The sequence below is a fragment of the Salvelinus namaycush genome, chromosome 30 (assembly GCF_016432855.1).
Source record: "Salvelinus namaycush isolate Seneca chromosome 30, SaNama_1.0, whole genome shotgun sequence".
Lineage (NCBI taxonomy): Eukaryota > Metazoa > Chordata > Actinopteri > Salmoniformes > Salmonidae > Salvelinus > Salvelinus namaycush.
This window is the reverse complement of record NC_052336.1, coordinates 2,049,747-2,064,106: the sequence shown is the minus strand read 5'-3', so window position 1 is coordinate 2,064,106 and position 14,360 is coordinate 2,049,747. Positions and strand designations below refer to the sequence as shown.

At 46.8% G+C, this 14,360-nt stretch overlaps 1 protein-coding gene across 1 annotated transcript in view; it reads right to left on the bottom strand.

Annotated features, from left to right (window-relative positions):
• LOC120024761 (vacuolar protein sorting-associated protein 13C-like) overlaps window positions 1–14,360 on the bottom strand; it is a 190,907-nt gene that overhangs the window by 53,759 nt on the left and 122,788 nt on the right. The window contains exons 41-46 of the mRNA XM_038969047.1: window positions 11,603–11,900; window positions 10,747–11,136; window positions 6,445–6,549; window positions 5,086–5,250; window positions 2,678–2,809; window positions 1–78 (exon numbers count right to left, since the gene is read on the bottom strand). The exon at window positions 1–78 is cut by the window's left edge and continues 56 nt beyond it. Of these exons, the coding sequence (XP_038824975.1) occupies window positions 1–78; window positions 2,678–2,809; window positions 5,086–5,250; window positions 6,445–6,549; window positions 10,747–11,136; window positions 11,603–11,900 (1,168 nt within the window). The remainder of the gene's footprint in view (window positions 79–2,677; window positions 2,810–5,085; window positions 5,251–6,444; window positions 6,550–10,746; window positions 11,137–11,602; window positions 11,901–14,360) is intronic.

Genomic DNA, 14,360 nt, shown 5'->3' with positions numbered 1-14,360 from the left:
AGCTCCATCATAATAGTCAGTGAAGCTGATCACAGTAGAGTTGTCTGAGATGTTCACGTCGACTATCACACCTCCATACTACAGCAGACAGGAAGAGAGGTCACAGTTGATAACACCTCCATACTACAACAGACAGGAAGAGAGGTCACAGTTGATAACACCTCCATACTACAACAGACAGGAAGAGAGGTCACAGTTGATAACACCTCCATACTACAGCAGACAGGAAGAGAGGTCACAGTTGATAACACCTCCATACTACAACAGACAGGAAGAGAGGTCACAGTTGATAACACCTCCATACTACAACAGACAGGAAGAGAGGTCACAGTTGATAACACCTCCATACTACAACAGACAGGAAGAGAGGTCACAGTTGATAACACCTCCATACTACAACAGACAGGAAGAGAGGTCACAGTTGATACCACCTCCATACTACAGCAGACAGGAAGAGAGGTCACAGTTGATAACACCTCCATACTACAACAGACAGGAAGAGAGGTCACAGTTGATAACACCTCCTCCATACTACAACAGACAGGAAGAGAGGTCACAGTTGATACCACCTCCATACTACAACAGACAGGAAGAGAGCTCACAGTTGATAACACCTCCATACTACAGCAGACAGGAAGAGAGGTCACAGTTGATTACACCTCCATACTACAACAGACAGGAAGAGAGGTCACAGTTGATACCACCTCCATACTACAACAGACAGGAAGAGAGGGCACAGTTGATTACACCTCCATACTACAACAGACAGGAAGAGAGGTCACAGTTGATAACACCTCCATACTACAACAGACAGGAAGAGAGGTCACAGTTGATAACACCTCCATACTACAACAGACAGGAAGAGAGGTCACAGTTGATAACATCTCCATACTACAACAGACAGGAAGAGAGGTCACAGTTGATATCACCTCCATACTACAACAGACAGGAAGAGAGGTCACAGTTGATAACACCTCCATACTACAACAGACAGGAAGAGAGGTCACAGTTGATATCACCTCCATACTACAACAGACAGGAAGAGAGGTCACAGTTGATATCACCTCCATACTACAACAGACATGAAGAGAGGTCACAGTTGATAACACCTCCATACTACAACAGACATGAAGAGAGATCACAGTTGATACCACCTCCATACTACAACAGACAGGAAGAGAGGTCACAGTTGATAACACCTCCATACTACAACAGACAGGAAGAGAGGTCACAGTTGATAACACCTCCATACTACAACAGACAGGAAGAGAGGTCACAGTTGATAACACCTCCATACTACAACAGACAGGAAGAGAGGTCACAGTTGATAACACCTCCATACTACAACAGACAGGAAGAGAGGTCACAGTTGATAACACCTCCATACTACAACAGACAGGAAGAGAGGTCACAGTTGATAACACCTCCATACTACAACAGACAGGAAGAGAGGTCACAGTTGATAACACCTCCATACTACAACAGACAGGAAGAGAGGTCACAGTTGATAACACCTCCATACTACAACAGACAGGAAGAGAGGTCACAGTTGATAACACCTCCATACTACAACAGACAGGAAGAGAGGTCACAGTTGATAACACCTCCATACTACAACAGACAGGAAGAGAGGTCACAGTTGATAACACCTCCATACTACAACAGACAGGAAGAGAGGTCACAGTTGATAACACCTCCATACTACAACAGACAGGAAGAGAGGTCACAGTTGATACCACCTCCATACTACAACAGACAGGAAGAGAGGTCACAGTTGATAACACCTCCATACTACAACAGACAGGAAGAGAGGTCACAGTTGATACCACCTCCATACTACAACAGACAGGAAGAGAGGTCACAGTTGATAACACCTCCATACTACAACAGACAGGAAGAGAGGTCACAGTTGATACCACCTCCATACTACAACAGACAGGAAGAGAGGTCACAGTTGATAACACCTCCATACTACAACAGACAGGAAGAGAGGTCACAGTTGATAACACCTCCATACTACAACAGACAGGAAGAGAGGTCACAGTTAACAACACCTCCATACTACAACAGACAGGAAGAGAGGTCACAGTTGATACCACCTCCATACTACAACAGACAGGAAGAGAGGTCACAGTTGATACCACCTCCATACTACAACAGACAGGAAGAGAGGTCACAGTTGATAACACCTCCATACTACAACAGACAGGAAGAAAGGTCACAGTTGATAACACCTCCATACTACAACAGACAGGAAGAGAGGTCACAGTTGATACCACCTCCATACTACAACAGACAGGAAGAGAGGTCACAGTTGATAACACCTCCATACTACAACAGACAGGAAGAGAGGTCACAGTTGATACCACCTCCATACTACAACAGACAGGAAGAGAGGTCACAGTTGATAACACCTCCATACTACAACAGACAGGAAGAGAGGTCACAGTTGATAACACCTCCATACTACAACAGACAGGAAGAGAGGTCACAGTTGATACCACCTCCATACTACAACAGACAGGAAGAGAGGTCACAGTTGATAACACCTCCATACTACAACAGACAGGAAGAGAGGTCACAGTTGATACCACCTCCATACTACAACAGACAGGAAGAGAGGTCATGTTAAAGGAGGGTACATCAGGTCAGTGATATGTGGTGTATCTCCAGGGACACTGACCTGGTCCATGCCCAGCAGGGTGCCGTTGTCCTGCTTGTTGAAGAAGAAGGACTTGGACTTGGAGTCTGAGCCCACTACTCTGACACACAGCTTCCCTGTGATCAACTCTGGCCAGAGAGGGAGGCACTGGAAACACAGGGAAGACAACAGTCAGTCACAGGGAAGACAACAGTCAGAGGGACACAGGGAAGACAACAGTCAGAGGGACACAGGCAAGACAACAGTCAGTCAGAGGGAAGACAACAGTCAGACACAGGGAAGACAACAGTCAGACACAGGGAAGACAACAGTCAGTCAGAGGGAAGACAACAGTCAGAGGGACACAGGGAAGACAACAGTCAGTCAGAGGGAAGACAACAGTCAGTCACAGGGAAGACAACAGTCAGTCAGAGGGAAGACAACAGTCAGTCACAGGGAAGACAACAGTCAGTCAGAGGGACACAGGGAAGACAACAGTCAGACACAGGGAAGACAACAGTCAGACACAGGGAAGACAACAGTCAGAGGGACACAGGCAAGACAACAGTCAGAGGGACACAGGCAAGACAACAGTCAGAGGGACACAGGCAAGACAACAGTCAGAGGGACACAGGCAAGACAACAGTCAGAGGGACACAGGCAAGACAACAGTCAGAGGGACACAGGCAAGACAACAGTCAGAGGGACACAGGCAAGACAACAGTCAGAGGGACACAGGCAAGACAACAGTCAGAGGGACACAGGGAAGACAACAGTCAGACACAGGGAAGACAACAGTCAGTCAGAGGGAAGACAACAGTCAGAGGGAAGACAACAGTCAGACACAGGGAAGACAACAGTCAGAGGGAAGACAACAGTCAGAGGGAAGACAACAGTCAGACACAGGGAAGACAACAGTCAGAAGGACACAGGGAAGACAACAGTCAGTCAGAGGGAAGACACCAGTCAGACACAGGGAAGACAACAGTCAGAGGGACACAGGGAAGACAACAGTCAGAGGGACACAGGCAAGACAACAGTCAGAGGGACACAGGCAAGACAACAGTCAGAGGGACACAGGCAAGACAACAGTCAGAGGGACACAGGCAAGACAACAGTCAGAGGGACACAGGCAAGACAACAGTCAGAGGGACACAGGCAAGACAACAGTCAGAGGGACACAGGCAAGACAACAGTCAGAGGGACACAGGGAAGACAACAGTCAGTCACAGGGAAGACAACAGTCAGTCACAGGGAAGACAACAGTCAGTCACAGGGAAGACAACAGTCAGTCACAGGGAAGACAACAGTCAGTCACAGGGAAGACAACAGTCAGACACAGGGAAGACAACAGTCAGACACAGGGAAGACAACAGTCAGTCACAGGGAAGACAACAGTCAGTCACAGGGAAGACAACAGTCAGTCACAGGGAAGACAACAGTCAGTCACAGGGAAGACAACAGTCAGTCACAGGGAAGACAACAGTCAGTCACAGGGAAGACAACAGTCAGACACAGGGAAGACAACAGTCAGAGGGACACAGGGAAGACAACAGTCAGAGGGACACAGGGAAGACAACAGTCAGAAGGACACAGGGAAGACAACAGTCAGTCAGAGGGAAGACAACAGTCAGTCAGAGGGAAGACAACAGTCAGTCAGAGGGAAGACAACAGTCAGAGGGACACAGGGAAGACAACAGTCAGAGGGACACAGGGAAGACAACAGTCAGTCACAGGGAAGACAACAGTCAGTCAGAGGGAAGACAACAGTCAGTCAGAGGGAAGACAACAGTCAGTCACAGGGAAGACAACAGTCAGAGGGACACAGGGAAGACAACAGTCAGAGGGACACAGGGAAGACAACAGTCAGAGGGACACAGGGAAGACAACAGTCAGAGGGACACAGGGAAGACAACAGTCAGAGGGACACAGGGAAGACAACAGTCAGAGGGACACAGGGAAGACAACAGTCAGTCAGAGGGACACAGGGAAGACAACAGTCAGACACGGGGAAGACAACAGTCAGACGGGAAGACAACAGTCAGACACAGGGAAGACAACAGTCAGACACAGGGAAGACAACAGTCAGACACGGGTACGACAACAGTCAGACCCGGGGAAGACAACAGTCAGACCCGGGGAAGACAACAGTCAGACCCGGGGAGACAACAGTCAGACCCGGGGAAGACAACAGTCAGACCCGGGGAAGACAACAGTCAGACCCGGGGAAGAAAACAGTCAGACACAGGAAAGAAAACAATCAGACACAATCATGCACAGACAGAGGAACACGCTCATCATTCGTTCATGATTACGTCCACACACACACACACACACACACACACACACACACACACACACACACACACACACACACACACACACACACACACACACACACACCCCACAAGCATAGCAAAGCAACACACACAGTCGGTCCTCACCTCTGTAGAGGAGATGTAGTGCCACTTCCCGTTGACGCTGCCCTCCTCAGTCCGCACCTCTCCCACCTCCAGCTCGTAGGAAGACTTGTTGACCAGCGTGAAGAACGGACTCATGGTCACCATCTTGGTCAGGTTGAAACTACTCATCTGAATGCTGACGCCAACCTACAAACACATGACTTATACCGTCAGACTGTACGTCCTCACAGCCTACAAACACATGACTTATACCGTCAGACTGTACGTCCTCACAGCCTACAAACACATGACTTATACCGTCAGACTGTACATCCTCACAGCCTACAAACACATGACTTATACCGTCAGACTGTACGTCCTCACAGCCTACAACCACATGACTTATACCGTCAGACTGTACGTCCTCACAGCCTACAACCACATGACTTATACCGTCAGACTGTACGTCCTCACAGCCTACAACCACATGACTTATACCGTCAGACTGTACGTCCTCACAGCCTACAAACACATGACTTATACCGTCAGACTGTACGTCCTCACAACCTACAACCACATGACTTATACTGTCAGACTGTACGTCCTCACAACCTACAACCACATGACTTATACCGTCAGACTGTACGTCCTCACAGCCTACAACCACATGACTTATACCGTCAGACTGTACGTCCTCACAGCCTACAAACACATGACTTATACTGTCAGACTGTACGTCCTCACAGCCTACAAACACATGACTTATACTGTCAGACTGTACGTCCTCACAGCCTACAACCACATGACTTATACCGTCAGACTGTACGTCCTCACAGCCTACAAACACATGACTTATACCGTCAGACTGTACGTCCTCACAGCCTACAAACACATGACTTATACTGTCAGACTGTACGTCCTCACAGCCTACAAACACATGACTTATACTGTCAGACTGTACGTCCTCACAGCCTACAAACACATGACTTACTGTCAGACTGTACGTCCTCACAGCCTACAAACACATGACTTACTGTCAGACTGTACGTCCTCACAGCCTACAACCACATGACTTATACCGTCAGACTGTACGTCCTCACAGCCTACAAACACACGACTTATACCGTCAGACTGTACGTCCTCACAGCCTACAAACACATGACTTATACTGTCAGACTGTACGTCCTCACAGCCTACAAACACATGACTTATACTGTCAGACTGTACGTCCTCATAGTGTCTCGGTTGGTTAAAACACAGAACATCATAGTTGTGGGTTTGAGTCCTGCATGAGTCACTGAATGAGTTCACTAAGTCACTTGGATAAAGCATTATATGCTAAATAAAAAAAGGTACATTCCAGAGAGTTGTGACTCTTTGTGTATGTTGTCATTTTCTCACCAGATAGTCCATGGTGTTGGCAGGGCATCTGACACACCCATAACTCCCCACCGTATCCAATGAGAAGCCATCAGACCAGGAACTGGTGGACACACAGAGCTGCACCTGTAGAAAGACAACACCCAGCGTTACCGAGAGAAACAGCCGTAGAAAGACAACACCCAGCGTTACCGAGAGAAACAGCTGTAGAAAGACAACACCCAGCGTTACCGAGAGAAACAGCTGTAGAAAGACAACACCCAGCGTTACCGAGAGAAACAGCTGTAGAAAGACAACACCCAGCGTTACCGAGAGAAACAGCTGTAGAAAGACAACACCCAGCGTTACCGAGAGAAACAGCTGTAGAAAGACAACACCCAGCGTTACCGAGAGAAACAGCCGTAGAAAGACAACACCCAGCGTTACCGAGAGAAACAGCCGTAGAAAGACAACACCCAGCGTTACCGAGAGAAACAGCCGTAGAAAGACAACACCCAGCGTTACCGAGAGAAACAGCTGATCTAAGAGAGGAAAAACAGTTTTAAAGATGCTGTCTGTTAGAGACTAGTGTTTCTCACACCTCTCCTCCAGGAATCCCAGACATTTTCACAGTTTTGTTGTAATCCTTGAACTAGCACACCTGATTCAACTATGAATGAATCCATCTGGGATATATCAAATTCAGGGAGCAGTTTGGGGAAAGGTTTGAGAAACACTGTTAGACACTGAAAACTGAAACACTGAAAGACACGCCTCCCCTCAGAGAGAGAGAGACACAGCTTAATATGAGCTCTTACATTTTTCAACATGTTTTCAACCAGCACTAAGGTGTGAAGTAAAAGGGCTTTTGGCCCAACAAGTGTCAGGAGTCTTTGAAGCGTCCTCTGAAGCCCCATCCTGCTGTTCAAAGACCATTCATCACCGTTTTACAGCCCGTGTTCGTAATAGCTGCTCAGTGAAACGACCTGTCCTGATTTGTTATAGACGCTTGCTAAAAATATTTTATGAGCAAGCCTTCTTTCGTGAACTGGCCTCCGTAAAATGGTACAGAATCAGCTTCATCCCCTCTGTCGAAGACGCTTGGACCTTCTTTTTTGATATTTTCAGTGGTATTGTTAACAAACACGCCCACATAAAGAAAATGAGAATTAAAAACAGGTTCAGCCCCTGGTTCGACCGTGATCTTGCAGAGTTACTCCACCTCAAGAATTGCATTTGGCGAAAGGCTCGGCACACGTATACTCAGGCTGACAGGCCCTCGTTCAGGCAAATGATAAATACGTGCACTCAGGCTATCCGGAAGGCCAAAGTTAGTTACTTTAAGGAGCAGCTCTCTCTCTGTGGGTCTAACCCCAAGAAGTTCTGGAAAACGGTTAAAGACCTGGAGAATAAACCCTCCTCCTCGCAGCTGTCCCTTAATGTTGATGATGTGGTTGTTACTGACAAGAAGCACATGGCTGAGCTCTTTAATCACCACTTCATTAAGTCAGGATTACAATGACACAGGACCATGCCTCCTTGCCCGTCCAACATTTCCTCATCTCCCACCCCTTCTACTGCGATTATCCCCGATGCTTCTCCCACTTTTCCCCCTGACCCGCTACAAAGTTTCTCCCTGCAGGGAATCACTGAATCCGAGGTGCTAAAGGAGCTCCTTAAACTAGACCCCAAAAAAACATCTGGGTCAGATGGTTTAGACCCTTTCTTCTTTAAGGTGTAATCTGGTTTCCGCTCAGGTTATGGATGTGTCACTGCAACCTTAAAAAGTCCTCAATGATGTCACCATCGCCCTTGATTCTAAGTAATGTTGTGCTGCTATTTTTATTGACTTGGCCAAAGCTCTTGTTACGGTAGAACATTCCATTCTTATGGGCCGGCTAAGGAGTCTTGGTGTCTCTGAGGGGTCTTTGGCTTGGTTTACTAACTACCTCTCTCAAAGAGTGCAGTGTATAAAGTAAGAAAATCTGCTGTCTCAGCCACTGCCTGTCGCCAAGGGAGTACCCCAAGGCTTAATCCTAGGCCCCACGCTCTTCTCAATTTACATCAACAACATAGCTCAGGCAGTAGGAAGCTCTCTCATCCATTTATATGCAGATGATACAGTCTTATACTCAGCTGGCCCCTCCCCAGATTTTGTGTTAAATGCTCTACAACAAAGCTTTCTTAGTGTCCAACAAGCTTTCTCTACCCTTAACCTTGTTCTGAACACCTCCAAAACAAAGGTCATGTGGTTTGGTAAGAAGAATGCCCCTCTTCCCACAGGTGTTATTACTACCTCTGAGGGTTTAGAGCACAGGTGTCAAACTCATTCCACGGGGGGCCGAGTGTCTGCGGGTTTTCGCTCCTCCCTTGTACTTGATTGATGAATTAACATCACCAATTAGTTAGGAACTCCCCACACCTGGTTGTCTAGGGCTTTATTGAAAGGAAAAACCAAAAACCTGCAGACACTAGGCCCTCCGTGGAATGAGTTTGACACCCCTGGTTTAGAGCTTGAGGTAGTCACCTCATACAAGTACTTGGGAGTATGGCTAGATGGTGCACTGTCCTTCTCTCAGCACATATCAAAGCTGCAGGCTAAGGTTAAATCTAGACTTGGTTTCCTCTATCGTAATCGCTCCTCTTTCACCCCAGCTGCCAAACTAACCCTGATTCAGATGACCATCCTACTCATGCTAGATTACGGAGACATAATGTATGGATCGGCAGGTAAGGGTGCTCTCGAGCGGCTAGATGTTCTTTACCATTCGGCCATCAGATTTGCCACCAATGCTCCCTATAGGACACATCAATGCACTCTATACTCCTCTGTAAAATGGTCATCTCTGTATACCCATCGCAAGACCCACTGGTTGATGCTTATTTATATAACCCTCTTAGGCCTCACTCCCCCCTATCTGAGATATCTACTGCAGCCCTCATCCTCCACATATAACACCCGTTCTGCCAGTCACATTCTGTTAAAGGTCCCCAAAGCACACACATCCCTGGGTCGCTCGTCTTTTCAGTTCGCTGCGACTGGAACGAGCTGCAACAAACACTCAAACTGGACAGTTTTATCTCAACCTCTTCATTCAAAGACTCAATCATGGACACTCTTACTGACAGTTGTGACTGATTTGTGTGATGTATTGTTGTCTCTACATTCTAGACCTTTGTGCTGTTGTCTGTGCCCAATAATGGTTGTCCCATGTTTTGTGCTGCTACCATGTTGTGCTGCTACCATGTTGTGCTGCTACCATGTTGTGCTGCTACCATGTTGTGCTGCTACCATGTTGTGTTGCTACCATGTTGTGCTGCTACCATGTTGTGCTGCTACCATGTTGTGCCTCTACCATGTTGTGCTGCTACCATGTTGTGCTGCTACCATGTTGTGCTGCTACCATGTTGTGCTGCTGCCATGTTGTGCTGCTACCATGTTGTGCTGCTACCATGTTGTGCTGCTGCCATGTTGTGCTGCTACCATGTTGTGCTGCTACCATGTTGTGCTGCTACCATGTTGTGTTGCTACCATGTTGTGCTGCTACCATGTTGTGCTGCTACCATGTTGTGCTGCTACCATGTTGTGCTGCTACCATGTTGTGTTGCTACCATGTTGTGCTGCTACCATGTTGTGCCTCTACCATGTTGTGCCGCTACCATGTTGTGCCGCTACCATGTTGTGCCTCTACCATGTTGTGCCGCTACCATGTTGTGCCGCTACCATGTTGTGCCTCTACCATGTTGTGCCTCTACCATGTTGTGCCTCTACCATGTTGTGCCTCTACCATGTTGTGCCTCTACCATGTTGTGCCTCTACCATGTTGTGCCTCTACCATGTTGTGCCTCTACCATGTTGTGCCTCTACCATGTTGTGCCTCTACCATGTTGTGCCTCTACCATGTTGTGCCTCTACCATGTTGTGCCTCTACCATGTTGTGCCGCTACCATGTTGTGCCTCTACCATGTTGTGCCGCTACCATGTTGTGCCGCTACCATGTTGTGCTGCTACCATGTTGTGCCTCTACCATGTTGTGCTGCTACCATGTTGTGCCTCTACCATGTTGTGCTGCTACCATGCCTTGTTGTCATGTGCTGCTGCCATGTTATGTTGTGGTCTCAGGTCTCTCTTTATGTAGTGTTGTGTTGTCTCTCTTGTTGTGATGTGTGTTTTGTCCTATATTTATATTGTATGTATTTATTTATATTAATCTCAGGCCCCCGTCCCCACAGGAGGCCTTTTGCCTTTTCCTAGGCCGTCATTGTAAATAAGAATTTGTTCTTAACGGACTTGCCTTGTTAAATAAAGGTTAAATAAAATAAGACAGTCAGACGCTTTCCTACCTTGTTCTTGCTGAAGATGTTCTTCTTCCTGAAGGAGAAGAGGACGACGTCCCTGAAGTCCGAAGCATGTTTGACGTAGACGTCCTCTGCTCGGTACTGCAGAACCCTGCACGTCTTATTGACGACCCAGTAGGGGCTAAAGACCGCCAGCGCCAGACGTCCACGCTGCCGCGTCACGTGCACGCTCAGGTCCACGGTCAGCTTCTCCGCCGAGTCGCAGGTGAAACACACAGGGAAGAACTCCTGCATGTCCTGGGCGATACGGATACGGCCGGACCAGTTCCGACCCTGGTATTTAACCAGGACCATCTCCATGATCTCACCTCCTATACGGGCGTCCAGGATGTCTGCTGTGCTGCCCTCCTGAAGCTCATGGAAATCTGCTGAGCCCTGGACAGATGGATTAATGGATAGATCATTTTTATAATGATATTGTATCCGTTAGGAAAGTATCTTTGCACTGTGGAGGGATCTCAACATGGCGTAACAACAGGAAATAATGAAATCAAAGTCTAGTGGCTGGCTGATTGTTCTTATATATCTTTTAGTCTACACCTGTGCCTTCTTCCCTTAGTCACTGGAATGTGTAGAGTTACCTCCAGTATATATCTGATGCTGTAAGGCAGGGTACAGGTCAGGGGTTAGGTCCTAGCCTAGTGACTGTCTTCATGTTTAGGTTATCTAAGTGTTACTACCCCCAGTAGGTATCTGATGCTGTAAGGCAGGGTACAGGTCGAGGGTTAGGTCCTAGCCTAGTGACTGTCTTCATGTTTAGGTCCTAGCCTAGTGACTGTCTTCATGTTTAGGTCCTAGCCTAGTGACTGTCTTCATGTTTAGGTTATCTAAGTGGTACTACCTCCAGTAGGTATCTGATGCTGTAAGGTAGCAGGTTCCGGAGGGTCACAGCGGGGTGGAGGTGGATGACGTAGGCAGGGTCCCAGTCGTCCTCTCGCTGGGAGGAAATGAAGGACAGGTGATCTGGTGTGGCCAAGGTGGTCACCTGGAGGGGCAGGAAGCTGCTGTCTGCCGACGGACACTGGAGAAGGGACCGCACCTCAGAGCTCAGGTGGACCTGCTCCTTCCAGGCGATACAGCTAGACGACGGGCCGTACTGGCCCTCCAGGCGCCCGGCTGGCTGGAGGAAGAGCTGACACCTATAGAGGGAGAAGAGACGAGGAGACCACGTTTAATAACTAACAATCCAGTTAAACATAACCCTAGCCGACATCTGCATCAGAGAGAGGAGTGAAACAAGGACAGGGGAGTCTGTATAAAAGTTCTAGAACAGTTGTTTAAAGTCCTAGAACATTTGTTTAAAGTCCTAGATTTTTTTTTTTAAGTTCTAGAACATTTGTTTAAAGTCCTAGAACATTTGTTTAAAGTTCTAGAACTTTTGTTTAAAGTTCTAGAACTTTTGTTTAAAGTTCTAGAATATTTGTTTAACCCCTGTAAGTCTAAGCGGTTGGGAATTGCTAAGCTGACGTATGGAATTGTTTTAAGATGGTTCAAACTATGGATCATTTAACTATTTGATTTAGAATTTTAGGACCCTTTTTAGATATCTCGTACAACGCTGTGTACTACTCCCTTCACAGAACAGCGCAAACTGGCTCTAACCAGAATAGAAAGAGGAGTGGGAGGCACCGGTGCACAACTGAGCAAGAGGACAAGTACATTAGAGTGTCACGTTTGAGAAACAGACGCATCACAAGTCCTCAACTGGCAACTTCATTAAATATTACCCGCAAAAAAACGGTCTCAACGTCAGCAGTGAAGAGGCAACTCCGGGATGCTGGCCTTCTCGGCAGAGTTCCTCTGTCCAGTGTCTGTGTTCTTTTGCCCATCTTAATCTTTTCTTTTTATTGGCCAGTCAGATATGGCTTTTTCTTTGCATCCCGGAGTCGCCTCTTCACTGTTGACGTTGAGACTGCTGTTCTGTGAAGGGAGTATTACACAGCGCTGTACGAGATCTTCAGTTTCTTGGCAATTTCTCTCTTGGAATAGAGTTCATTTCTCAGAAGAATAGACTGACGAGTTTCAGAAGAAAGTTATTTGTTTCTGGCCATTTTGAACCTGTAACCGAACCCACAAACGCTGATGCTCCAGATACTCAACTAATTTGTAGCACAAACGGTTCCGACGTTACAAACAAAGAATTTGGCACATCGACGGTAGCGACTTCAGACGAGTCCCCTGACACTTGTAAGTCAATAGAGCAAAACGGAGAACACCGTTGTGTTCGTGAGAGTCTACCCTTTCAATAAAACGGTCATAGTTTGTACGTCAAACCGTTCAGATGCTAAATAAGTTGACAAAACAGCGCTCTTTCACCCCGGATGAGGAAACGCGACACTAGTGAATGGAGTGGATTGAGACGCGTCCAATGAAATAAACACAACAACATCTCTAGGTTAAACTGACGGATTTTGAAGGAGCATCTTTTGTTATGCAACTTATATTGACGCACCGGTGGGTCTAGGGGGTTAATACTTGTTTAAAGCACTAGAATACTTGTTTAAAGCACTAGAACACTTGTTTAAGGCACTAGAACACTTGTTTAAAGCACTAGAACACTTGTTTAAGGCACTAGAACACTTGTTTAAAGCACTAGAACACTTATGGTGCCACTCTCTCGAACGTGGTCCTTCGAGCCGGATAATGGATACAGAGACTGAGCAAGGGGACACCTGGATCTCCCAAGCTGCCCAGCTCACCACACATCAACCTCTTAATTTCCTGTTTATGATTAGCATCTCATAAATAGTATCCTTCGTCTGTACGCTGCGATCACCGGCCTTTCAGAAGCTATGTTGAAACAGAGCTGTCCATTCATACGATAAGTAACCAATGTAATTAATGTAAAATTGTCAGTTTGGGTACATTTGCGACGTGCGGCTCACACGTGCAAACACTCGGTAAAAGTGTATCTCGCTTCCTACGATGATAAGTAAGCAAATATAATTACGGCAATTCAAGGGGAAGTTACTCGAACACTCGTTGGTGGACACGAGTACTAGTGCCTGGTGTCATACACGTGTGCTGTTTGAGGAGGACAGCAACAACTACACTCTTCAGGAGAAGTGGTCTTACCAGGTGAGACTGAATCAAAAATAATTACCCTTATTTTACCTGATAGGTGGACTGAGAACACATTAACAGCGACAGAAAATGTGTTAATGTTGTGTAAAGTATCGGCCCTGGTAAGTACACGCTGTGTTACACCCTGTATAAAAGGTCCCTCTCTAAAGACCTGTACGAGTCCAGGGCTACCAACATGGTTATTCCCTGTATTACCGACATGGTTATTACCTGTACGAGTCCAGGACTACCAACATGGTTATTCCCTGTATTACCGACATGGTTATTACCTGTATGAGTCCAGGACTACCAACATGGTTATTACCTGTCCTACCAACATGGTTATTCCCTGTATTACCAACATGGTTATTCCCTGTATTACCAACATGGTTATAACCTGTCCTACCAACATGGTTATTACCTGTATTACCAACATGGTTATTCCCTGTATTACCAACATGGTTATAACCTGTCCTACCAACATGGTTATTACCTGTATTACCAACATGGTTATTACCTGTATTACCAACATGGTT